Source organism: Camelus dromedarius, chromosome 8 (assembly GCF_036321535.1).
Source record: "Camelus dromedarius isolate mCamDro1 chromosome 8, mCamDro1.pat, whole genome shotgun sequence".
In the NCBI taxonomy this organism is placed as follows: Eukaryota; Metazoa; Chordata; class Mammalia; order Artiodactyla; family Camelidae; genus Camelus; species Camelus dromedarius.
Window position 1 is genome coordinate 33,802,837 of NC_087443.1, and position 25,125 is coordinate 33,827,961.

Genomic DNA, 25,125 nt, shown 5'->3' on the forward strand with positions numbered 1-25,125 from the left:
CCAGACATACACACGCTGCAGGGCGAGCAGGCCCAGCCAGCACAGGGGCAGACAGACAAAAACACTCACGGGCGGGTGGACATGATCACTGGAGACCAGCTCTGTACAAACACACGCACTGAACACAGGGCACTCTTGGGGGCCAAACACACTGCTCCCACACAGCACCGCTCTGGCTACTGAGTGCCAAGGGGACTGTGTGCTCCTGGGCCCCAAGCTCAGTAGGGAAGATAAGGCTGAGCTGGGGGCTGTGCCCCAGGGGTGGATCAGTTTTCAGGGTTCACTTACCCGATGTGGGTACTCTCCACACTGACCCTGGGAAAGAGAGGGAAGGAGAGGAGGGTGTTAGGCACCTGTTGGGGGGCTGTCCCTCGGAGGCAACCTCAGGACTTGTGGACACAGCACTCATACTCATAACCCACGAGCCTCGCTCTGATCCTAGGCTGAGCTCTCAGAGGTAGAACTGATTCCCTCCCTCTCGCCAGGCTGGTAGCAGGGAAGAAGCCCCCAGGGCCTGCCTAACGGGGCCCCACGGAGCCTAGGGCAGGACTCTGCCACCCCATACCATGTGCTGTGACAGCAGAGTGAGGAGTTATGCTCCATGCCCGGCTGGAGGAATCTCCTGGAAAGGTCAACACTCTAGGTGTGTCCAACCAACAGCCCTGAACAGGAGCCCCTGAATGGGAACAGTGGACACTGAGGCAGGCTGTGAGCAACAGGGCCCTCGGGGATGCCTTTTTTTTGAGTGGGGGGTGCCAGGTGGCTGCACCATCTACCTTGGGGCATGCCCAGCAGAGCCTCCATCAGAAATTCAAGGAGACACAGAACACAGGAGGACAGGAAGGGGACCAGACAAGTGGTTTACAAACTGACACCTCAAAATCCTGGAGGCTCATGGAGGTGATCAGGAAATACCACTGGGGTGGCAGGTGTGATAGGCAGAGAAAGAGGCTGAGAAGGACCAGGCTCCAGGCTGCCCTGTCCCCCCAAGAAAAGAACCCCTACTAGAGCAGCTTCCCTTCTCTCCCTCGTATACCACCTGCCACGGGGTTTCCTGGTTCTGTTGATTAAAAACTGAAGTTTGAAAATAACCCTTTCTACCTGTTGAAAGGCTGTTTACTGAGATGAAAATTCTAGAAAGCCTCCACTGGCCTTACCTTTTCTCCTTTTTGTCCTTGAGGTCCCTATGAAAAGACAGAAACGAGAGAGTTAGAAACTGAGCCTAAGGACCTAGGGCCCAAAGCCTCTCTGCTGGGGAACATGAGAGCGAGGTACCAACCGGCTGTCCTGGGGGACCCGCCAGGCCCTGTGGGGAGGAAACACACACAGGTCAGTGGGAGCAAAGAGGGGGGCAGAACCAGAGATGTAGGCCTGTGTAGGACTGTGCAGGAACTTTTTGGAAAGCCTGGAGTCCTGAAGCCTGGGTTTGGCCACCCATGCCTGGTCTTCCTATGCCCAAGATGGTCCAGCTGGTGTAGCTCAGCTTCTTTGTCCCCCAGTGGACATGACTGTGTGTCCTGTGTGTCCAGTAGGTGTGCCCTGGCCCCTGCATGCAGCCATGATGAAGAACAGATGCCGTCCTTCATTCACTCCTCCACCGCCAGCATCTAGTGGTGGGGACACAAAGGAGGCGGCATCTCCATCTGCACATCAGGTGATGCTCTGCTACTGCGGATGCCCTGCTCACTCACGCCCTCTCCTCGTGGAGACAAAAGCCTCCAGGAGACACTGCACATTCTAACTCCTACCCTCTGCAGCCTTAGCATCAACCCCACTGAGCCAGAGGGATTCTGAGGACACGGGGGCTGGGGCAGTGCTGCAGACATCAGGGTTTTGGAGAAACCTTTGGCAAAAGAGAGGAAACAGGAAGTGGACAACTTAAGCCATGTTCTGGGCTCTGCAGAGGAACATAAGGGGCCTTGGGCTTTCCTTCCAAGGGGTCTTGTCAAGTTTGTAGGGCTGAGAAAAGAGCCCGGGTTCAGAGAGGACCCTTGTTCTCTGAGGAGGACACAGTGTCCAGCTGGCTCTCTCAGGAGCCTGACCTGAGGTCAGTGCTGAGGTCTCATGCTGGGCTGGTGTGGTGGGGAGACAGGGAGGACAGTCCACCTTGTTTTGAGGACCCCCTCAGAGGCAGGCTTTTGGGATATTCTGAGCTCACACCATGCTGGCCCAAGAAGGCACTGGTATCACTCCATCTCCCGGATGAGGTGATGGAGACAAGGCCCTGCGGCTCAGTGAGTGATGGCACTGGGACTGCTGTGTCCAGCTGTGTCCACACTGCCACACTCTGTGAGCTGGGCTGGACCTCGCGGGGCAGGGATTCTAAACTTGGCTAGAGTCACAGGCAGTGCCCCAGCCCCTGGGGCCCTGAGGTCCCTTCTAGCCACCGTCCTGAGGGCCTGTGAGGACCCACCTCTGGATCAGTCTCTCTGGGGCTTGACCTCAGGACCCCATGGACAGATCCATCTGGGTGGGAAAAAATCCCTCTTGTCTCCAACTTGCCAACTGGACCATCTACCAAACTGGGAAATTCTCAGCAGGTTCATGGGAAGGGACAAGTGGTCTTTGGGACAATCCATGTGGCACCCCAGCCCACGTGGTTGACAGTTTAGAATCAAGTTCAGCAGAATATGATGCATCTGGCAGGGAACCAGACTGCAGGGGACCAGGCCACACTTTCTCGGGAATATTATGAGCAAGGGAGGGCCAGGAGCCCAGAAAAAATAACACAAAGGTTTGGGACTGCAGAGACTTGGAGGATTGGGTCCAGACAACCCAAATGGTGGGCCATGGGACAATTGTGGTTCCCAGAGGGATTTTGTTGACACCATGCAGTTTTATTTCAATTAATTGCCAATATTTGAGAGCTAGGAGAGTACAACAAAAATCTGAATTTCAAGTTTCGCTTAAGTATTTCAAGGTCCAACCACACACAGCACCAACAAGCTCCTGAGGCTCCCCTTTAGGACAGGTGGTGGGAGATGCGCCAGCTCAGGCGCCTGTCCTTCTCCCTCTGTGCCAGGAACTGTTCTAAGCACTTGGTGTGAATTAACTCCTCCCACCCTTAGGACAGCTCTGTGAGTGGTGGGACAAGATGTGAATTCAGAGTCCTGGTTCTCCTTGAAGCCACTTGTGGGACCCCCGATCCTGTCTACACCTTACAACAGGTTCTCGGGGCTACTGTGAGGTGGGCAGGGTGAGGTCACCCCTTTTGACAAGTAAGGACACAGATTAAGCACATAAGGGTGAGCCCCAGCCCCTTATTTTGGACACCCAGTGGAGGGGAAACCATCCGGAGAGGGAGGTGAGTGGGAGCCCAACAGATGATAAGCAGGCCAAGATAATTACACTAGACAGCATGTTGAATTAAGAGCTCGGGGTTCCTGTGCCAAGCCAAACAGGAGCCCAGTGGCTCTGTGGCCTGTTGGATTTTGATGGATGACTCTGAGGCAGACAGGGGATCTATCACACTAACGTGGCCTTATGGGAGAAGGAATGGCCCCACCTTTCCCCCGCAAGTTACTTCTGACCCGGGAACAGACAAGGAAGCTCATGGGTGGTCAAGTGAGGTGGGGCAGAGGGACGGCAGGAGGAGGAGCCCTATAGAAGGGTCCCTTTCCTTTAAAACCAAGGGCCCTGGCAGCAAAAGGAGACGTGGTGCAGGGGTAAAATCCTACCATGTGGGTTTCAATCTCAGCTCTGTTATTTAGAAGCTGTGTAGCCTCGGGAAATACACTCAGCCACGCTGTGCCTTGATTTCCCCTTTTGTAGAGTGGGAATGAAAAATTTTTATGATTACAGAAAAGTGCCCAGATGTTGATCATCATAATTACTTCTAGGGTCACAAGGTGGGTGATCCTAGCCATTAGGCCACTAGGAAGGGGAAGAAGGTGGCAGAGAGGGGTCTGATAAACACTCCAAACTCCTGGCATCCAGATCCCTTATGCCTCTATAACAAGGGAAGCATGGAGTATATTCTTGCCTTGGTCTCCAACACTTCCTGCATGTGCACAGCATGCTTAAGAACAGGGTAGGAGCCACAAGAAATGCATTTGCAGTGGAGGTGGCTGGGATGGAGAGGAAAGCTGGCTGGGGGGACCTGAATTCAATGCCAGTTCTTCTATCTATGGCTTCCAGTGCCCCACTGCCCTTCTTCCAGCTCCATGGATGTTTTAAGGACTTTCCTATTTCAGGGTCTTTGCACATGCTGTCCTCCCATGTCCAGAATGCCCCTTCCCATCTCCTTCTCTCTTAGTTAAATCCTCATCCCTCAGGACCTAGTTCAAGTCTTTCTCTCAGGAAAGCCTCTCTGACCCTCAGCCTGGGTGAGGGGTTGTTATGCTGAGGTTTCTCAGGCTAACAGGTACTGGCTTTTCATAGCACCGACTGCTAAGGCAATTTGTTGATTACGTGAGTGATTATTTAAATGTATGTCTCCTAGACTAGGCTGTGTGCTACAGAATGACAAGGACTTACTCCTGTCTGTATCCCAGCACCTGGCACAGTGCCCAGCAGTGCAGATACTTCATGAAAATATGTCAAAGGAAGGAGTCAGGGAGAAAGGGAAGGAGAGAGAGGAATAAAGAGGGAGAAAGACAATAAAATGTGGAGGGAAGGAATTCGAGAACTGGGTGGGATCCTTTCTGGACGCTCCCTAGCTGTGTGACTTCAGGCAAGTTAGACCCTCTGGGCTTCAGTTTCCACAGCTGTCAAAGGGGACACTAACAGGACCTGGAGCACAGGGCTAGGCTGAGGATTAGGTGAGATGGTACATGTACAGTACTTAGCCCCTGCCACCACAGAGAAAACCCTCAGTAAACGTTAGCTGAGTTTGAGTCAAGCAGGCAGGCTGAGGCCCAGAGGGAGCTGAGCTGCCAAGAGTCCCATGGCAAGTTAGGGAGTGTCGGGGCTAAAGCTCAGGTCTCCCAGCCTACCCTCCTCCATCTCTTTTCCCAGGTTATCCACGTCCCTCAGAGGACAGGGTTCTGGCAGTGCCCTGGCTCCCATCTGCACTTGGAGCAAGGCACAAGCCAGAGGTGGCTGGACACAGAAGCAGGGAAACTGCCGTGGGCTCTCACCACCCGGCACAAATCCCAGGAGCTGGTTCCTCACAAGGTAGATGTGACTAGCATCGGAGGCAGGAAAGCCCAGGGCTGGCCCATCTGCTCTTAATGGTTCATCCAACTCACTAAGAACTGGCCCCCTCCGCAAGAGGGGAAGGCCCCTGACAAGGGGAGGCCTTTCCCTTCTAAAAAGAGTAGCCTAGGGGAGACAGTGAAAAGAGGAAATTCCTTTAAAAGGCTCTGTAGAAGGTGGGAAGGGGCCAGGAGGAGGGTGGAAGCAGTGGTCTGCTTCTCCAGGTCTGCTTTGTGCTTCCAGCTGGGGTAGGGGCGCCTGGAGTCCCAGGGGACCCAGAGCAGGGAGCATTAGGAAATCAGGCTCAGGACAAAGTGCTGGATGGGCTCCCTTCGCCCCTGTGTGTATGCTGAACACAAGCCCATCCCCAGTGGCGGTTTGAAGACACTGGCCTCTGTGTGACACTGGCCAAGCGCCGACGCTCTCTGGACCTCCCTTTCCTCATTCTTCAGGTGGAGAAGCAGCCCCTGCCCACCTCTCCTCCCTGTGCTGAGTGAGGACCTAGGGGACGCGTTGTACACAGCTGGGGAGTGACTGTGGGGCAGCGCCTCCTACTGTCCCTGTTGGCCCCCTCTGCCTGGCAGTGCCTGTGTGGCCCCCGAGGGCCAGGTTGACCCCCTACCCATGGAGGGAAGACAGGAAAGCTGGGTCTTACCATCTCCCCCTTTGGTCCGGGGTGGCCCTGGAAGGAGAAGAGCATGAGTGCCAGGTGTGTTGTTTGCAGCCAGAATTCCCCGCCCCCCCAGGCCCTGTGGTACACGCTCCTCCCATGAACGTCTGTGTCTGGGGCCAAGTCAAAAGGATGGATGTGAACAGAGTGGAGCTCTGGACGGGAAGCAGCCTCCACACAGACCTAGGTGTGTTGTGGGGGCTCAACAAGGTGGGGGACCCCGAGGAGAACACAGGAGGCGCCCCGCAGTGCTGGGGGATGAGGGTGTGTACTAGTGCCCAGGCTTCTTTCAGAATTAGCAGACTGAGCTCTCCTCCCCTCTCCCCTTCCTGCTCCCTCCTTGCCTCTCTCCCTGCCAGCCCCTCCCAGGAGTGCCCCAGAATCACTAAATTCTAGGATGGCTCCTGCTTCAGATGATCAGAGCCTAGCCTGGGGCCATGGACTTGCGCCCAGGGAAGGCCCACTGGGTCAGGGACAACTCATTCTAATGGCCCCTCCTCCCCTTCTCACTGGCAACGACTCTCCACCCTAGAAACGTTCATTCTATCTGAAGCTTCTTCCAAAGAGTCAGGGTCTCGCAGAAGGACTGAGAGACACTGGGTTAGGACCAAGGGAAGGGGAGGAGCCCACAGCACCAGAGGGTCTACTCACCGGTTTGCCGTCAAGCCCAATGGGACCCTGAAAGAGAAAGAGGCCGGATGTAAACAGCGAGAGTCACAGGTCTCCTAGGCAGTGGTTAAGGCCCCAGGCTGTCTCTGCTTGACTGCTTGCCGTTATGAGACCATAACAAGCTTGAGTCTCAGCTTCCCACTCTAAAATGGTATGAGAATAATAGAATCTTCCATGAGGGGCCCTTGTGAGGAGTGAACAAGACACCACCTGCCAGGTTGGAGGAGGCTTCCCTGCAGTACATCATCTGCCCAACCTCCCAGTGTCCTGCTGGGACTCACTAGCCTGTGACTTCACTGCCTGTTCCTGTCTGCCGCCCTTTATTTTGGAATTGATTTCCCTGTCCATGAGCCACATGCTGGGCTACTCTCCTTGCTTGCTCTCCAAGAAAGGCTGCAGGAGAGGGTTCTTACTGACCGGGGTTTGGAAGGGCAAGAGCAGCTTGAGGGTGGGCTCAGGCTGAAGCTTAACCCAGCCAGGTCCAGGGCTTGCCGGGGACACAGCTCACCAGTTCTCTCCACTTACCGGAAATCCAGGAAAACCTCGAGTGCCCGGCTGGCCCTGAAAAGAGCAGGAGAGGAGTGAGGATGGGCGAGGAGGAGAGGAAGCCAAACCTTAGTCCCTGGTTCACCTTGGCTCCCAGAGAGTCCATGGTTTCTCTCCCACTCCTCTGTGATCGTCCATGGGAGACACTGGCTGGGAGGGAGGATGGAGAAAGATGGAGACGGACCATCATAGGAAATCTCCTCCAGGGACCGGGGGTGGGGCAGGGAAAAGCAGGTGGCCAGCATCCTTTGGATCTTTCTGGGAAGTGGCCCCTGAGAGCTTCTCACTGCCCAGACACTCTGAACCTTGGCACGTGAATAAGATAGAGAGCAAGGACCGCGGGGACTTGGCCCACAGCACGCTGGACCCCTGGACTGTGACTGTCTAAGTCCTTTTCATTTACACAGCCATTGCTCACGGCCATTTATCTGAGGATGGTTTGGATGTCAGAACATGGCCTTAGGAATGTGTTTTCAGGCCAGAACAGGTCAGGTGGCTCACTGTCCTCTCACGCTGCCTAGCAGCTCCTGGTGGGGCAATCCCCCGATACCCCAATCTGGGTGGAAGGCAGAGCAGTCACGCCCATTTTCCCAGAGGTGCAGAGTGCCACAAACGACAGCGTTCAGGCTGGAGATTAGAAGCTGGTTCACTGGCCACAGCCCAGTGGCTTAAGGCCCAGATTCAGGGCAAAAGAGATGTGTGGACAGGAGAAAAAGCGTGAGGCTGTGCAGATGCACAGGGCTGGGGCCGGCTGATCAGGAGATTCTAGGAAACATGGGTCCTGTCACTCCCCTTCTCATGAACCAGCAAGTGTTCCTTTCTGTTCATGTATCATTCAATGTCATCCTCAGTCTCATCCTGATCCACCATTTTGGTTCCCTTCCAGCCTTATCTTCCCACCTACTCTCTGCTCAGGCACCCTGGTGCATCTGCCTTTCCCTGGACACACCACATCCTTCATATGATTAGCTCTCAGCTTGGTGTCTCCCCTTGACTGAGATGATCTCGATCTTTTCCCAAGCTTGGGCTTTTGAGCCTGGCCGACTGAGTTCTAATCCTGCCTCCACCACCACTGATGGCTGTGTGATTCTGAGCAAGTTATTTAAACCTCCCTGTGCCTGTTTCCTCATCTATAGGATGGGGATAACAGTATAAATTCTTAGGGTCATTCAATTATATCTGTAAAGCCTATTGAAATGGTAGCTGCTATCATTGGATGTTTAACTGAACTGAACCTAGGAGTACCAGCATAAAGCAAGGTGGCTTTTGAGCCAGTACGTCTTAGAATCTATGAAGATTTATCCTTATCAAGCAGTAGTTTCAGAATAAGACCTTGCCTAGAGGAAGACTTCTCTGGATCCATTTGCTATAAATCTGAAACATCCCCAGCCTCCTTGGGTCCTCCTTGAAGCCGTGGACATGAGTGCCCAGAGGCGTCTGCTCAGCAGACATGCTCAAGGGACACGGGTAAGTGGGATGGGGGCCTTGCTGTCAGGGTGGGTGCACTGGTCATACAGGGAGCGAGCTGGAGTATGCTGAGGGCCCAGGATGGTCCTGTGGCAGGCATCCAAAAGGGCAAGAGGGTGGAGATGCCACTCATGTACCAGAAGGGCCCCAGGCTTCTCTCCTGTCAAGGATAAGTGATGCTAAGAATAGCACTAAGGAGAAAACCTGGAAACCCCCCAGTGTAAACTGTCAGCCACTCTGAATGCTGAGAGGCCTGAAGAGAAGGTCAGGAGGAGAGGATTCCAAGAAACATCTTCAAGTCCCACTCCTGGTAATGTTTACACGGTAGGGGTAATCACATGGCTGGCTGATTACAGAGCTGGCCCTGGTAGCAGGACACATCTCTCCAGCCCAGAGCCAAATCCAGGGCTAACCAAGGCTTTTTCAGGGATCTTGGGAAGAATGTTGTCATTGACCAAATGGAAACTGGGACTCCACTTCCTGGAGAGGTTGGGCTGGGTGAGGCACTCGGAGAAGCTTGGAACCGGATTTCAGTTTCCATCTCTTCACATCTACGCTGAAGGTGGACATCTCCTCCAGTGTTTACTGACCGGTTCTATTTATTTGTGAACTGCTTGTTTGTATTCTTTATCCGTAATTCCTACTACATTGTTTATCTTTTCCTACTGATTTGAATAATGCTCTCTGTCAAGAATAGTAACTGAGTCATATGTGTTGCAAATATTCTTTCCAATTTGGCATTTGTCTTTTTTACGGTAGATTTTCTGTCATAGGGAAATTCTACACTGATGTCGACAAACTTATCAATCTTCTCCTATGGCTTCTGGGTTTTATGTCATCCTCCGGGAAGCCTTCCCTGACTGCCCTCACCCCAAGTCAGGTGCCTCCTCCGGGTCCCCACAGCTCCCTAACCATCCCTGGCTGAACGCTGACTGTCTGTACTGGAATCGCTATGGGATTGCTTCTCTGCAAAGGGGCAAGCAGCCTGCAGTCAGGTTTCCATCATCTGCCCAACACCTAGGATGCAGTAGGTGCCTGACAAATATTAATGGAATGAATAAATGAAGAAACACTCAACAGGGGTATCGACCTGGTGTGGGATGTCTCCTTGTGAATGAGGGCTGGAAATTCTGACAGCTCCTTCTGGCCCCTGAAGAGAAGCTGGGCAGGTGAGGGGCCCCAGGAAGGGATGAGCTCCCTTTGAGATGGGGGGGTGGGGTGGGGGGCAGATGACCTTCCTAGTGCCTGCTGGGCCAGTCTGCATCTAAAGCTCCCAGCCTCCATCTCCAGTTTGATCGGCATATTGCTCCAGCATCTTGCCTCGTTGGAATGTGAACCGTCCTTCTCTAAAGGGCCTGGATGGATCCCCTTTTGCACACACCATTTCTAAAGCTTCAAGAGAGGGGGCAAGTGGCCTCTGGGAGCGGCAAGGCTGGTTCTCATTAGCAGCATGGATTCTGGGCCCTTCCTGGCTGAGTGAAAAGCCACATGTTCCTCATCATCCCTGGCCACAGAGAACTTGCCCACTTGACCTCTACCTCTTAATTGCAATCGGCCCCTTGGTCTTCTGCAGTTCCTGCTCTCACCAGCTCCGGGTGGCTTCCTGGGAGGAACTGAGGGGGTTGCTCTGGTGTCTAGTGAGGACTCGGCAGGGGTGGCCCCAGTCATCTGGGTGATGGTCACATACACAGGCTAAAGTCGGAGGGTGCTGGGCTTGGTTGAGCCTCCTGGTACCGTAACGCCTCTCCCAGCACCAACACAACATGCAAAGGGAGGAGTTTTTCCTCCTTAAGGTAAACATACTTTTTAAACAGTAGAGCTTAAACCATAGATGGGGGTGTTGGGGAAAGAATGCTGGTTTTGGAATGAGGCCAACTGGGCCCAAACCAAGCTCCAGCACGGACGAGCTGGGTGACCACAGGCTAGTTATGGGCCTCTGTTTCCTCCTCTGTGAAACAGGCTGACAGGGCCTGCCTCACAGCTTTCCCTGGGGAACTGAAGGAGACCAGCACATATATAGGCTTCAGCATAGGACCTAGCAAGTCTCCCAGGTGTCCAGGAGACGGAAGCTATTGCTGTTACCAGAACAGAAGGGACTTTTCACCATAAGAACCAAGCCCAGCTTGGGAGATGTGATTATGCACGTTGCGTTGGAGGCCGGGGGAGCTGAGGCAGACCCTGCCCCCGAGCATATTCCCCAGAAGTGGGGCCTTTCAGTCACTTCTAGGTAGCCTGCTGACATCACACTGCTGAAGGATGCTGCGAAGGGAGTGTTAGTGGTCCACGCAATGGAACATATGTGGTCACATCAGGAGGCAGACAGAAACGGTGGCCAAAGCATAGGGCCTGCATTCTGTGTTACTCCCCTGTCCTCCTAACAGGACTACCCCCAGGCTCAGTCCTTGCTGTTAGAACCTGGGGGACTGTCTCTCCCTGGGACTTTCCCGTCTCCTAGTTCCCCCTGGCTGGGCACCACTTTTTTGGGGAACACCTGGGCTCAGGACATCCAGGCTGTGGCTCCCTCAGTGCACAAGGAGGCTTACAGCCCACTGGGGCAGCGGCCATGTGAGCCCAGAAGCACAGATAACCCCAGGGCCTGGTGGTCTGCTACAGCAGTGGGGGTCAGAGTGCAGACTCAGAGCACACGGCCCAGGCTGAGTGTCAAATCCCAGCATGGCCACACTCTTGTGTACTAAGCAAGTCACTCAGCCTCTCTGTGCCTTGCTTTTCTCATCTATAAAACAAAGCTGCTAATAGTACCCACCTGTGGGGTCCTCATGAGGATTCAGTGAGCTGCAATGAGTAAAGATCTTAGGATACTGCCAGCCACAGAGTAAGCCAAGGGTCAGCCCTCATCCCTGTGGTCTGAGCTGGAGAAAACCTTGCTGAGAAGGCCTGTCTACACAGCCCAGCACCCCTCCAAGACCTGCCTCCAGCCCAGGCCCCCGCTCTGCCCGCCAGCCCTGATCCCTGGCTGCATCCTTCAGCTTGCCTCTCTGACCTTCCCAGGCTCCCCTTCTCAGCTCCCAACTCTCACCATAGCCCCTCCCTGGCTGCTCAGCTCAGCAGGGCCCCATCATTTGGAGGTAGCTTAGCAATCTGCCCTCTGACTCCTCTCTCTAGTCTGTGGGTTGGAGACTCTGGCTTCCCCTTGGCTCTCTCCATGGAAGGCAGGGGAATGGGCGCAGGGTTGGGGTGTGGGGAGGGCGCTTCATCCATCCATTGGGCCAGCTTCTGGGAGTCTGAGGCTAGCCCTCCGTGCCCCTCCTCTCTCACCATGCAGGGCAGGTCAGGAAAAGAGCACAGCAGAGCATACAGGTGGCAGCCTGTTGCTGTGGTGGAAGCCCTGGGTGCCAGGGGTCCTGGGTTCTAATCCTGCTCCAGCCTTTATGTGGGGGATCCTGGCCAAGCCCCTTGCCCTCCCCAGGCATCAGTTTCCCCTTCTGAGAGGGCTGTGTTAGACCATCACTGAAGTCCTTTCCACCCTGACATTTGGTGATTTTATTGAAGCTCGTGGGTGGGGCGCTCTTTGAGAAAACTAGCCAGTCCTCCTTCCCATCGTCATGATATCTTCCCACATCATCACCCATGCCCCCCTTTTGGTCCCTAAGGAAGCCTATCTGAGGGGAAGCTGCTCTGATTTTCCCAAGTCCTTGGCCATGGGGTGGAGGATACCGGAACACCGGACCCAGCACTGAGCACAAAAAAGGAGCCTTTGAGAGTACGGGGTGGGTTGGGTCTCTGCCAAGACTAGGAGTGGGTGCCGGGGTCAGGGAGTCTGGACTCTGGGTCTCTGCTCCATGGGCTTCTGGAAACAAGGCTTGTCCCCTGGAAGCTGGAGCACCCCTCCAGAGAGGAGCAGCCCTTTGTCCCTCTGCCTGTAAACAGCAGGGCTGCCTCACAGCTGCTGTCATTTCGTGGCTAGAGGGCAGGCCCTTGTGAACCCTCCCGAGAGGTTGTAATTTTGGTATATTTAGTCAGGCCATTTTCTTTAACATCAACAGCAGCACTGAGGCCTGGCCTGGCTGACTGCATCCCATGCAGTGGTCGTCACACCCAGAGGCACAGCCAGGACACGTGCTCCCCCATCCCCACCCAGCCCTTAACTCATTCATCCCTCCACCCCAAAGAAGAGCAAAAATCACTTACTGGGGGGCCACGGGGACCGATGATGGACATCCCGGCATCTCCTGGGGCCCCCTGTTGGGGAGACAAAGAGGGAGGAGGGGGAAAGGGAGCAGGGGCAGGGGCGGGAGGGGAGGGGTGGGGAAGAGTAGAAGGAGCAGCTGGCAGGTGGGGAAGGCGGGGTGGGTGAGGTGGGGGTGCCGAGCCAGAGGCCGAGGACACAGTGGGCAGAGGATGCAGAGGAAGATGAGGGATCCAGAGGAGAGGGGACACATTCGGGAAGGATTGAGAAGGGCAGTGGGGAAGCCGGAGGAAGGAAGAGAGGAGAGATGAGTGAGAGCATACATGTGGGACCCCAGGCCGGGAAGCAGGGAAAAGAGGATGCAGCCCAGTGATGGGCAAGAGGGCGGTACAGGGAGGGAGGTGGGGGTAGGGGGACACTCAGCTCAGCCACTGCTGCTCAGGCCCCAGAGGCGTCCCCACAGGGCCCCGCTCAGGATGTTCCCCAACCTGCCCCAGCCCCAGCCAAGCTTTAAAACCCCTGAGGTCCTCTTCCCTGGCCCCAAATACCCACGTGGCTGCGCACCCTGTAACTTGCCTCAGGGAGGTGCTGCTGCAAACAGAGGGTGGGGACAAGACACATACTTGTTGTGTGGGCCTATCAGCCCCAGCCTGAAGATTACAGCTGCCTTGGACCTCCTAGTCCTGGTGTCAGAACGACACAGAGGGCTTAAGTCTGGGAATTTTCAGTCTAGAGAAGATGGTGGCTGCTTCTGGGCTGGGAGCTCAAAGTGTCATCCAAGGGTGGTCCAGCTGCCTAGATAAATTTGTGTGTGTGTGTGCGTGTGCGTGTGCGTGTTGAGGGTGGGGAAGGGCGACAGAAGGACGATGAAGGATGTACAGAACACAGGTGGGCGTGAGAGGTGATGCTCTGGCAGAAGGATCCAGATTGTGCTCGACAGGGAGGAGGCAGGATACTGCCTCCAACCAGGGATCTAGGGCCGTACTTCCTGGTCTTGCTCTGCCAGGCAATTCACAGAATCTCTCCGAGCCCACATACCTCCTCTGTGAAAGGAAGCCTGAGAGCATCTCTGCTGCCTTTACAGGGCGAGGGATGGAAATACATTTTTCAACTGTCATGCCTCACACTCAGGTGAGGAGTGACTTCAAATTAATAACTATTTATGCCATTACAATTATACAATCATTTTTATACAAGGCAGTATAATGTGATGGTTATGAGCCAAAATGCTTGTTTGAGCCCAGCTCTGCTTCCCCTGGCTGTCTGACCTTGGGCTACCTAAATTCTCTCTGCCTCAGTTTCCTTATCTGTAATGCAGGGATAATAGTGCTTGTCTCATAGGGTGAATGTGAACATTTCATGAGATAATGTTGTAAAGTGCTTAAAAGAATGCCTGATACAGGAAGGGGCTGGCAAGGGTCTGCTATTGTCTGTATACAGTGGTTGTGTCCCCCGTCTTCCTGCTGGGTGGTTTAGCCCCAAACTCTTCATCCCATTTGGAGGACAGCATAGCACAGTGGTTAGGGGCCCCAGCCTTGGAGTCAGACACCCCGGGCTCGTCTCCAGCTCTGTCATTTTTTGCTTTGTGACTTTGGGTATGTGACCTTGCCTTTCTGAGTTTCAGCTCCTCGTGTAAATGGGAGTACTGAAGCCCCCCCGGAAGGGCTGCGTCGGTGTTAACTGGAGGAACAGAGCGAACACTTAATCTGCACCTGACACAGTTTGCCAGATGCTGTTACTACTGCTGTCATCGTTATCCTGGAGACGGGGAGGCTCGACTGCAGAAATTCACACAGCAGTGTCCAGGCATGGATGTATCGGGCTGCGCACCGGGAGGTCTGGCTTCCAGTGCCTGCCCATCTCTCTAGCTGGGGGCCCTCAGGCAAGCCCCACCCGTCTCTGGGCTGCAGCTGCCTCATCTGCAGAGTGAGCTGGTTAGCTGTGTGGCTCTCTGTAACCCTTCCGAGCCTGCTAGGGCTGATGTTTCAGGATTATCTCTTGGGCTTCTGGCTTCCAGGGGGCCCCACTCTACGACTCTGGGAGCCTCTCTGGGTGTTTCCCTCAGGGACACTTTCTGGGGCAGCACCAGTGTCTGAGGCTCAGGGGCCAGTGGTGGGCTGGGGAGGGGCTAGAACCAGCCACACAAAACAGCAGTCTGCGCTCTCCTTGTCCCTGGGAAGGGTGTCTGCCCTAGGCAGAAATCAGAGGCCACAGGCAGCCTCTGTGGGCAGGGGAGACCAACTCAGCCAGGGAAGCTGGGACCTTAGCCCGATGGTGTGGAAGCTGTTAGGAAACCAGGCTGCGAGAGGCTGCGAGGGCAGAACAGGCCAGGGTGGCACGCTGTGCTGGCTATGTGCCAGAAGGAGGGCTGAGATGGGGGCCTCTGAAAGCACCCCCAGAGTCCAAGGGTAGAAGTGGAGGCGGGGGCAGCCACGCGGAGGGGAAAGTGCAGACTCACCTTCTCACCTGGTTGGCCCTTTCCTCCCTGGGGCAGCCACATGCAACACGGGGTGCAGGGAAGAGAGGGAGGGAGAGAAAAAAGAAAGGATGAGAGAGAGGCACACACACAAGAATTCGTGTTAATGGCACAACGACCAAACAAAAGAAATCACCGTGAAATAAGAAACAACACAAAACACAGATGCTGACAAACGACAGGTCCTGTGTCCAACACGCATAGCACACGGACAACTATTGCCTCAGCCCGGGGGCCAGCCCCAGCCACATAACTAAGACAGAAACAGTGGCAGGAGCCTTAAGAGGCCCTCCTGAAGAATGTGTATATGTGTGTGTGAGCGAGAGAAACAGGCAGACAGAGAGCAGGAGAAACCACCCAGGTCAGAGAATCATCTGAGGATGCGTGGCGCCGGCCGGCTGGGCTATTTGGGGTGGGGATGGGCACAGGAGAGACTTTCCCAAGGACCCTGTGGTGAGGTGGGATTTAATTGGTTTGAGGATCCAACTGAGCACCAAGTACAAAGTTTTGCCAAGCTCAATGTGCCAGGAGTCATTAGGGCAGCCAGGCAAGAAGGTGGGAGGGGGCGGGAGGAACGTGAGAGGACAGATAGAAGGACACACATGTCTGGGAGGATGGAAGATGGATCCGGGATGCAGAGGAAACTGGGTCATCACCAAGGCCCTCTATAACCGCAGTGACCAGCAGAAAGACAGCTCCAAGCCACCTTAATCGGCAGAAGCCAGTATCCCTCCTCTGGTGAACTACAGGAACAACTCAGGCATTTCACACTCACTGGCTACCCCAGTCCTTATCAGGTGGCTCATGCCAGGACACCTACTGGGCAGCCAAAAGGGTCCACTGTCACATTTAAAATAGCACAAGCAGCAAGAAAGCCTCAAAGTGGCTTGCAAACAGCTTTGTGTTGAAGGAAACAGGGGTAGGGGGGTGGACCTGCGACTCTGGGACAGACACTTAACATCCGAGCTTCAGTCTTCTCATCTGAATAATGTGTCTCCCTCATGCAGTTCTTGTGATGAGCTGATGTGTGTAAAGCTCTTAGCAGCATGCCCAGCACACAGGCAGCACTTTCAAGCATTAGCTATGATGTGGGTGCCTTTTCTCTGAGCACAGGGCTCATACCAGGCAAGCCAATTCACATGGGATGCCATACCCAGGCCTAAGGCCAACCCAGCCCAAGCGGTGAAGTTATGAGGCAAAGCATGTGAGTGACATGGAATAGTGGCACAGGGCCGGTGAGGGGGCACTGGGGAGCCAGGGTGGAGGTTGAGGCTGCGGTGGGGAGTTAGAGGTCAGACAAGGAGAGTAGCTCGGACCACATCCTAGATGAGGCTGGGGGTTGGTGAGGCCAGCGTGTGGCCATCACTGCCTGAGGCTGCCCTCAGGTTCCTGTGCTGCTCTTTCTAGCCCCTCAAAGGCTAGAAGCCACCAGGAAAAACCCTGGTGCTGGGACCTCAAAGCCTAGTGCTGACCTTCCCATCCCTGAGATGCGTGCTCCCTATCAAACATTCCCTTTCACCATCTTAATTTTTTCAGCAGGAAACGTTATATGTTTTAACTCCCAGCCTCCTGGGGAGGATTTGGAGGCACTGCCTGGAAGCCAGCCCTCTCTTCACCATCTTCTGGTTTCTGTCTAGGGCAGGTGCCCCGGAAGCTGGCCCCAGAATAGCATCTGTAGAGCACTTTCAGTTTGCATTTCTTGCCATCTTCTCCTGCTCTTGCTGGGGGATGGTCGCAGGAGCAGCTATAAATCTGAGGGTGAGCTGCCAGCCTTGCGGGGGTTAAGGGGGTGGGAGTCCTCAGTAGGTAATTGGCAAAGAGCTTTCTTCATGCAACTTTTGGATTTTTCCTTTGCCATGGCAGCTCTCTGGAGAATAAAGCCATATTGCAAGATCTGAAGGACTGGATTAAAACTTTTCCCTTCAACTCGCATGTCCCTCTCTGAACCAGACTTGGACTGGGGAAGGGAGAGGTGGGACAGGCAACGCCTCGCCATGGTCTGCAGGATGGGCCAGCATGGGGAAGCAAGCAATGGCCACCCAGGCAGGTGCAGATGCTCCAACTCACCACACGTCCAGGCATCCCAATGGCACCTTTGTCCCCCTGATGAAAGAGACAGAAACAATTAGATGTTGCTGGAGCTGGGCCAGCACATGAGGGACCCCATGGCTAGCTAGACACTCAAGACCTGGTTTGCATAGGCACTTGGGAAGATTCCCAGGCATTATGTGGGTGAACTTGCCCTTTCAGCCACATAGACTGTTCGGCCACATCCTCATTATGCTCAGTTTCAAGGCACGGATCAGGGTGAGTGGCAGCTCCCACATGACAGATGGGTGAATCACTTCCCTTGGTCTGTCTCTGCTGGAGCTGTGGGGCAGTGCCCATGGTTCCCACCAACTCCCCAGGCCCTCTGTCTGGGAAGGCTACCGACAGAGTCCTGCCTCTCCTCACTGCCACCCCCAGGGCCAACAGTGCGCCATGTGGATTCAGTCGCATCACGAGTTTCAGCTGCTCAGAGGGGGAATTGCTTTGTTTTGCAGCCAGGGGTTACATCTTTTCACTCTGGAAATCTGCTTATTAAGTTTTGTTCCTCCCCCTTTTGGTAGAGAATATTTTTTTGCAATCATAATGTGTGCAGACTCATAAAATCTGGGGTGGGGCCTGGGGTTTGCTGGGAGTCCGAAAGGGTGGAAACCAATAGGGGCTGAGAATCCGATGGCATCTGTCCCGGCCTGCTGGGCAGGAGATAGCTGGGCTTGTGGGTGCCCCTGCAGGGTGGGCATTTCTAGGGTAATTCTGTGTCTGCTGACCCCACTGAGGCAAAATGCCTCGGAGATGGTTAGCATCCCAAGATGTATGTGGACGCACCAGAGAATAGCGAGCAGCTCTGAATTAGGCTCCTGCTACACGTACACTGTTAAGGCCGAGAGTGTCTTTAGTAAAATGTTCAGCCTTTGCGAAAGAGGGGCAGGTCGCAGTGATGGTTATAAGCGTGGATTTGTTTCCTGAACTTCCCTAACTATCTGCATCTCTCGCCTGGGGCTGCTTGGAGGATGCCATGAGACTGTGGTTCTGGAGAGCTAACTCCTGGTGTCTGGCACCTGGTGAGTGCTTGTGTAAACCGCGTCTACGGGTAGTGAGCCAGGCATGGCCACGGGCAAGTGATTTTTATAAGCATGTGTGTACTTCACACTTTTGTATTTCACAACAAGAGGCCAATGTCAATCAGTCAATTTGTGGGTCAATCCCAGGTCCCTTCATGGAAGCCTAAGCGGGGCTGTGACCCTTCCTGCTGAGGATGCCAGGCCCGCTGGTTGCTGGCTGTGACATCCCCATGGCCCACTCACTCCTGGGCTTTTGAATGATATTGCAGGATGTGTGTTTGGGTTTCTTTCATTTCTTGTTAAAAACTAATGTTCTTTGCAGTCCTGGCCATAAAACATTTGGGTTAGGGACCGGCATGGAACAGCCAGAGACTGGAAACTGTGCGGCTGTTCCTGCTCTGCGAATTGCCCCCAAATGCTTTTTAAAGGTGGACATCGTCAGAAAAAAACAAAGTCTGCCCACATTCCCTAGTCATCTTATTTTTCCCCTCCTTGGATTTCACGGGACAGATTTCCCCTGTTTTCCTTTGCTCTAGAGCTTCTACTTGCTAGGAGAGTTTCCATTTTCGAGGCTAAACATTCTCCCACATGCATTTTATTAAGAAAGTCACTGCTGGACATGAATCCTAGAAGCTGTTGGATTAGTCAGGAGGTGATAGTATAATTCAGTCTAAAAGAGGAGTAACTGGGACAAGAGGGATGCAGAGAAGTCCCTAGAAGCCAATGGATGTGGCCTTCAGTGCAGGGAGAGAGGGCAGCCTGCTGCCAGCCCCACCTCGGCCCTCTGGCTGGCTGCAGCATCTTGCCTGAGCCACTACGCATCTGAGTAACGTGGGGCCGCTAACAAGCCTACAGCTGAAGCCCAGGCAATCAGACAAGCTATTTTACCTCTCTCTGTTTCCTCACCGATAAAATGTGCATAGCAATGCCCATTTCACTGAGTGGCTGAACAACTCAGATATATGAAAAGGGATTAGCATAGTGCCTGGCATGTATTGTCTCAGTGAGAGGTGGCTATTAGTATTATTTCTACTTTTGTTCCAAAGCCCCCGTGGTTACTTGACACAGCCTCTCTAGCATTCAGAAATGGTAAATGGGAGGAAAACAAAGTTTTGGAGTCTACTCTTACCAGGGGGCATGGGACAAAGTGGGGACAATGGTCTTCAACTAAGCTGGGACACAGGAGGACACCGAGTAAGCCAGGAGGCTGCCTTCTTGTCCAGTCCCCCCATTATAGGGCCACTAGTCTGGAAGTCAGATCCAGCCCTGGAGGGGCCTGCATGCACTCATTTGCCTGCCTGGGGCCGCAGGAAAGGCACAGGGGAGCTTCACCCTCAGCTATAGGCTAGAGATGCTGGAGAGAGGCCTCCACCTCGATATACCTGGAGGAAAGCAGCCACCCAACCTCACCTGTCCTCAGATTGAGAAGGAGCCTGCGAAAGAGATGCAAAGGAAAAACAAAATGAAAGCTACTCACCGGGAGGCCAGGTCTTCCAGCAGGACCCTGAAATAGAGGCAGAAAGAGTGATGTTTGGGAAGGTCAAGGTGTTACAATATCCAACGGCTCTACACGGCCCAGCTGGCCGTGAGGGCCGGGGGTCACTTGTGCTCTGTGCGCCTCTGCTATTTTATGCACAAAATGAAGAAAGGGCTTTACTCGCTAAGCCTCTTTTTAGTCCTAGTATTCATTCATTCATTCATTCATTCATTCATTCATTCATTCACAACAGCTGTTAGCAGGGGTCTCCCCCATGCCAGGCCCAGGGCAGGTACAGGGAACAGAAAGACAAGAATGTCCCATCATGTCTCTGTCACTCATGACTCAAGGATCATCAGGGCTCTGGGCCTCACGAAAGCATCACCTCTCTCTGAGCCTCTGCCTCAGTGCACACGTGTCCCCCACTCATGTGTGCTGGCCCTGCCTGGGAAAGGGACCGAGGCGGTCAGACATGTCCTACCACATAGGAGAAGCCAGATGTCTGCTGCGATGAAGCAGGTCCACCTGGTACACTTCTGCTGGACCTGCCCCATTGGGGCTGAGGGACCACAACCGTCCCCCAGGGGGCCCCTTCCCCTCTGTTGGGATGCTGAAGAGGGCAGTGGGACTTCCTTCCTTTAATGCCTCCAACCAGCTTCAGACCACCATCTCCACAATGAGTTGGTGCTGGGGGTGAGGCAGGAGGCTGGATCCCACCCTGTGTGGGCCCTGTGTGGCTCCAGGAGTCTTCAATGACCACCACCATGGCTTTTTCAAACCCTTTATTTACAACCCTAGGACTCCTGCCTAGAACAATTCTGGGTGTAGACTAAAGACTCCATATGATGGGTCTCAAATCCCACTGGAAAGAGGAAAACATTCAACAAGATGTCGATAATAATAGTTAACCTCAGAGCAGCATGTATAGGATGGGGTTCAGGAACCAAGCAAATTCTGAGCTCATCGTGTCTTTTTTGCTCTGGCTTCTGACTTCCAGATGGATCTGATACAAGATGGTGTCTGAGAAATTGCTCTAGGAGCTGCCTCGTGGGGCACCGTGGAGAGCCTGGCAGTGGGGAGCAGGGGCACCTGGAGAGAGATTCTTGAGCTAAGTCCCCAGCCTGGCGTGGCCAGGGCCTGTGGTCAGGAGAGATGGGGTCTTGGTCAGGGAGAAGCAGGCTTTTAGTTAAGATATGGGCTCTGGAGTGAGCCCACCTGTGCTCGAATCCCGGCTCTGCACTTACTCGTCAGTGACTTTAGTCAAGTTGTTTTGTCTCCCTGTGTCTCAGTTTCCTCACCTTGTAAATGGGAGAACAAGCATATCTACTTCTTAGGATTAAATGAGATCATGTACGGAGAGGACTCAGCACAGGAGACCCACAGGGAGCAAGCGCTGAGTAAACACTAGCTACTGCGATCACGGAGAGAGCAGGACTGGCTGACGAGGCTGGCCTCTCTGGACTCTGCCGTCAGGTGCGGTTTCTCTCCTCCCAGACATCCTGCTCTTCCCGTAAACCCGTGGCAGCAACAGGAGTGGATCTCAGGGGGTCCACCGGGAGACAAGTGCATCCCGTGCAGGGCTGCTAAGGCAACACAGGCAGCACAAGGAATAAACATGCCCCGTCCTGTCCCTTGTTCCTGAGGACATCCTGGAGGCAGGGCTGCAGGGATGCCCTCACTTGGGCCCAGCCAGGGGGTCCTGGGGGGCTGCTGGTTAGTGGCCACAGGGGCACAGGGCCCATGCCCACCCCTTCACTCTGCTGGGTTTTGTTCCTGGGGCAGGCAGGGTGCTTTCTGCTTGGTTCACGGATGTGTTCCCAGGGTCTAAAGGAGTGCTGAGCTCTTAGTAGGTCCTTAATTCATGTTTGTGAATGAATGAACCTGAGGGCAGATACCATGAAGCTGGGAATACAGCCTCCTTCTTTCTCAGCTCCTCAAAGGAAGCTCAGCACTGAGGGGCCTCAACCCAGAGCTTTAGCGCTGAGCGCATCCCTCTTCCCAACCCTTCTAAACACTATCAGGGAGTGGGCCACCTCCCTCCCGTCCCAGAAAGCACATCCCAGGCAGCATGCGCATGAGGAGGGTTCCTAACCTCACACAGGGGGAGTCTACCCCACCGGATGGGGACAGAAGGGGTAGTTTGCCACTGCTCCAGGGTACTGACCACCAACATTGCCCGCACAGGAGAGGAACTTCTTTAGGGTCTCAGCACCAGGGAAAGCAGTGCTTCACCCAGATGCTAGGGCGCTCCTTTTACTGCACCCTGACACTTGCAACAATTCTGCTTTCCTCTCTGCTCTGACCACCAGGATGCTCAAAGCAGAGTCCACAGGATGTTGTGGTATCATCAGCCCTGAATTCCCTGTTTTCCTGCCTCTATTTTCTATGCCTCCCCTCCATTGTTTCCTTATTTAGTTTGTAAATCACCCCAAAAATGTTTCTTGGAACAAGGTGGGGGAGAAATAAAATGAAATAAGCTTACTGAATGAAATAAAACAAAATGACATGAAATGAAAATTAAAGGCTTGTCAGAATCTTTGGGGATCATCTAGAGAAGTCTTCTGTTTCTAGAATTTAAATGAGTTAATATATTCTAAACGAAAAAATATAGGCATACATATATACATACATATGTACACACATACATATAGACATTATACGAATATACATATACCTATACATACATACACACTCATATGTATAACATATATATTCCTCACAACACCTGTATGAAGCACACTACTACTACTTCAGGTGGGGAAACTGAAGCACAGAGAGGTAAAGTAACTTGCTTGAGGTCACACAGCTAGAGGTGACAGAGACAGGATTCTGACCCAGGGGGTCTGGCTCCAGAGCCCATGCCTGTAATCACTCTATTACACTGCCTCCATAAAAAAACAATAGTGTCTAACACATAGTAAATAAGTGTAAGCTAGTATTTCAGCAAGGATCGCTTTCAACCAGGGCTGGCAGCTGGATATCATATATTTCCCTATATTCCTTCAGAGAAAGAGACATACATACTTCCTTTGGTCATCTGTTTCAGTCTCACAGGTCTCATAATTAAGAAATTTTTCTTAAATCTATTGCAGGAATGGTCAACAGCTATCCGCTTGAGAGCAGACTAATGGATTGGTAGTGACAGATGACAGGCTAAGAAGCCTCCTAATTGATTAGCAATGTCTGCCATGGGTGAGAGGTGGATGGGGGCAGTGGTGGGTACAATTTTTCTACCACTCAGATGATTCCTTCTGTTACTTAAACCCATCCTCGGTGGTTGTGTTCTCTGGGCGCTGGCCATTCTTAAGCCCACAGGAATTGGGGTCTAGAGTCACCCCCGGAGGCATCCGAGAAACACCCAGAGGGTGGCAGACAGGCATTGTGAGCAGCTGCCATCTCCCTCTCCCTGCATCTGGCGTGACATTCTTCCTTTGTAAGAAGTAGAGAGAACGGGGCGAGGGGGCGCTTCCCACCCATGCCAGCTTCCCATTTCCTCCTCATTGCACCTTGCGGCTTCAGCCAGAGTTGGGTGAAGGTTCAGGCCTGTTCTGTGTCAGGCTGAGAATTCAGGAAAGCTACCTGGGCTCCCCTCCCTCACCCCATGGCTCGGGTGGTGGCTGGGTGGGCAGGGATTGTGAGGAGAGGCCCAGATCCACCCCCCTCATTTGCTCTGGCACTGCAGAGCCCCCAGGAGTGGCAGCATCCTCTCCAGCTAGGAACAGTTGTGGGATGAGGCCAGCAGAAGCTCTCAGGATGCTGTGTTCCTGGTAAGGAGTCAGGCAAGGACCCAGAATGGACTCAGGTTAGCCCAGTAGCCTGGCTGGGGGAACGAGGTAGATGGGGGAGGTCCTGGGAGTGGAGGAGACAAGGGCTCTTTTTGGCTTTGTCAAAAAAGAAGGGGAAAAGCAGCCCATTTCCAGCAGGTGGTCCACTGAAGTTTCCCAGGGCAGAGTTTATTTTGGAAGATTGATGACAGGAATTGAGATCTGACATCTAAAACATGTGTGATAAATCACCCCTCCTCCTTTCAAGGAATGACACGATTTTCCTCTCTCTGTAACAGAGCAGTGAGCGAGCCAGGCGGGGTCGGCTGCACGGGTTCATTGTGCCTTTCAAGAAAGACATAGATGTAATGGAACATCATGGTCTTATTACAAATTGGGCCGGCTGCTCTCACAGGTACAGATCAAGAGGAGAACAGCTATGGAAATGACTTCTCCGAGGAAGGGAGGATGATAGGGCCGCTTTCAGTGTCGCTGAGAAAGATCTGATGTGGAGGGCCTGGCCCTTTCAACTCTAATCCCCAGCTCCCCTGGCGATCTCTGGGGCTTTTGTTGGGATATCAAATGCTGTCCTCAGAAGACGCGCTCCTGTTCTCTGGATCCATTACTTTGGGGAGGCAGTCTCCTCGGGCTCTTCTCAGGTTCTCTGTAAATGGCTTGGCTCCCCCACCCTGCCCTGGGCTCCTGGGCGATACCAGGGGAAGGAGCCTGACATGCTGCCTCTACTTCGTGCCGCTTCCCAATGTAACCCACTGACATTACTCTCTTACATAAAAACACCACCACCATCACCTGCCCGAAGTGACTCAGCCAGATGGAGCTGCCCACACAGTGCCATGGACACCACGTCCTCAAGAGCAGTCCACACGGAGAGCCACTCACCGACCTGTTTACTAAAAGGGCAGGCCACGTTTCAAGGACCAGAACTAAGTAGAGATGACCTCTTTCTTCTTTCTAATACCTGGTGCTTCTTTGACTCCACTTGGCTGTTTTGGGGACAAAGGAGCAGGCATTGTTCCTAACAATGGGGCAAGCCAGCCTTTCAGATTGAAACTGGGACACGCTCTGCCCTGGGCACAACCACTGTTTGGGCCTGGAGGGTGCAGAGGTGGGTGGAAAGCAAAATGGTGGCCACGTCAACCTTCTGGAGGGACCCTGCAGACTTCAGCAGAGGGTGCAGGGGGCTCAGTAACCCCACCCAGGGCCCGGTTACCAGCAAGGAGCAAGGCTTTTCAGACGTGCGAGACCGGCTGCACTGGAGTACTTACAGGAGGTCCTGCAAGAGAGAGAAAATGCCAGGGTCAGTGTCACTGTCGTAAGGGCTGCCTTAGAAGCAGAATCCAAGAATTCTTCAGCTGAAGGGTTTCCATCTGGCCTTCAAAGTCAATATTTTCCTGGCCCACTTTCACAGTATAGACTTTTCCCCCTTTATTTCCTCTCCATATTTTCATCATTGGATGAGAAACCCAGAGGTCCGCGTCACAGCCCTAGTTTCCCACCCCCCAGATGGGCTCCGTGGGACCCACGCAGCTCGTACACACTGAACACAGGGCAGTGGGCACTCAGGCACCTTGCTGAAGGTCAGAAGTGTAGCAGAACCTAAAGAGATTGCGATTATTAGCACATTCGTCGTCCTCTCTGTGCTTCC

General features: G+C 53.6%; 1 protein-coding gene across 1 annotated transcript in view; it reads right to left on the reverse strand.

Moving 5' to 3' along the window:
* The window catches only part of COL13A1 (collagen type XIII alpha 1 chain), an 83,052-nt gene extending 58,302 nt beyond the window's left edge, over positions 1 to 24,750 (reverse strand). The window contains exons 1-11 of the mRNA XM_064488101.1: positions 24,746 to 24,750; positions 19,696 to 19,722; positions 17,179 to 17,214; positions 15,094 to 15,120; positions 12,638 to 12,688; positions 7,001 to 7,036; positions 6,458 to 6,484; positions 5,792 to 5,818; positions 1,280 to 1,306; positions 1,158 to 1,184; positions 289 to 315 (exon numbers count right to left, since the gene is read on the reverse strand). Coding sequence (XP_064344171.1) covers positions 289 to 315; positions 1,158 to 1,184; positions 1,280 to 1,306; positions 5,792 to 5,818; positions 6,458 to 6,484; positions 7,001 to 7,036; positions 12,638 to 12,688; positions 15,094 to 15,120; positions 17,179 to 17,193 — 264 coding nt within the window. The 5' untranslated portion in view covers positions 17,194 to 17,214; positions 19,696 to 19,722; positions 24,746 to 24,750. The remainder of the gene's footprint in view (positions 1 to 288; positions 316 to 1,157; positions 1,185 to 1,279; positions 1,307 to 5,791; positions 5,819 to 6,457; positions 6,485 to 7,000; positions 7,037 to 12,637; positions 12,689 to 15,093; positions 15,121 to 17,178; positions 17,215 to 19,695; positions 19,723 to 24,745) is intronic.
* Between the last annotated feature and the right edge of the window lie 375 nt (positions 24,751 to 25,125).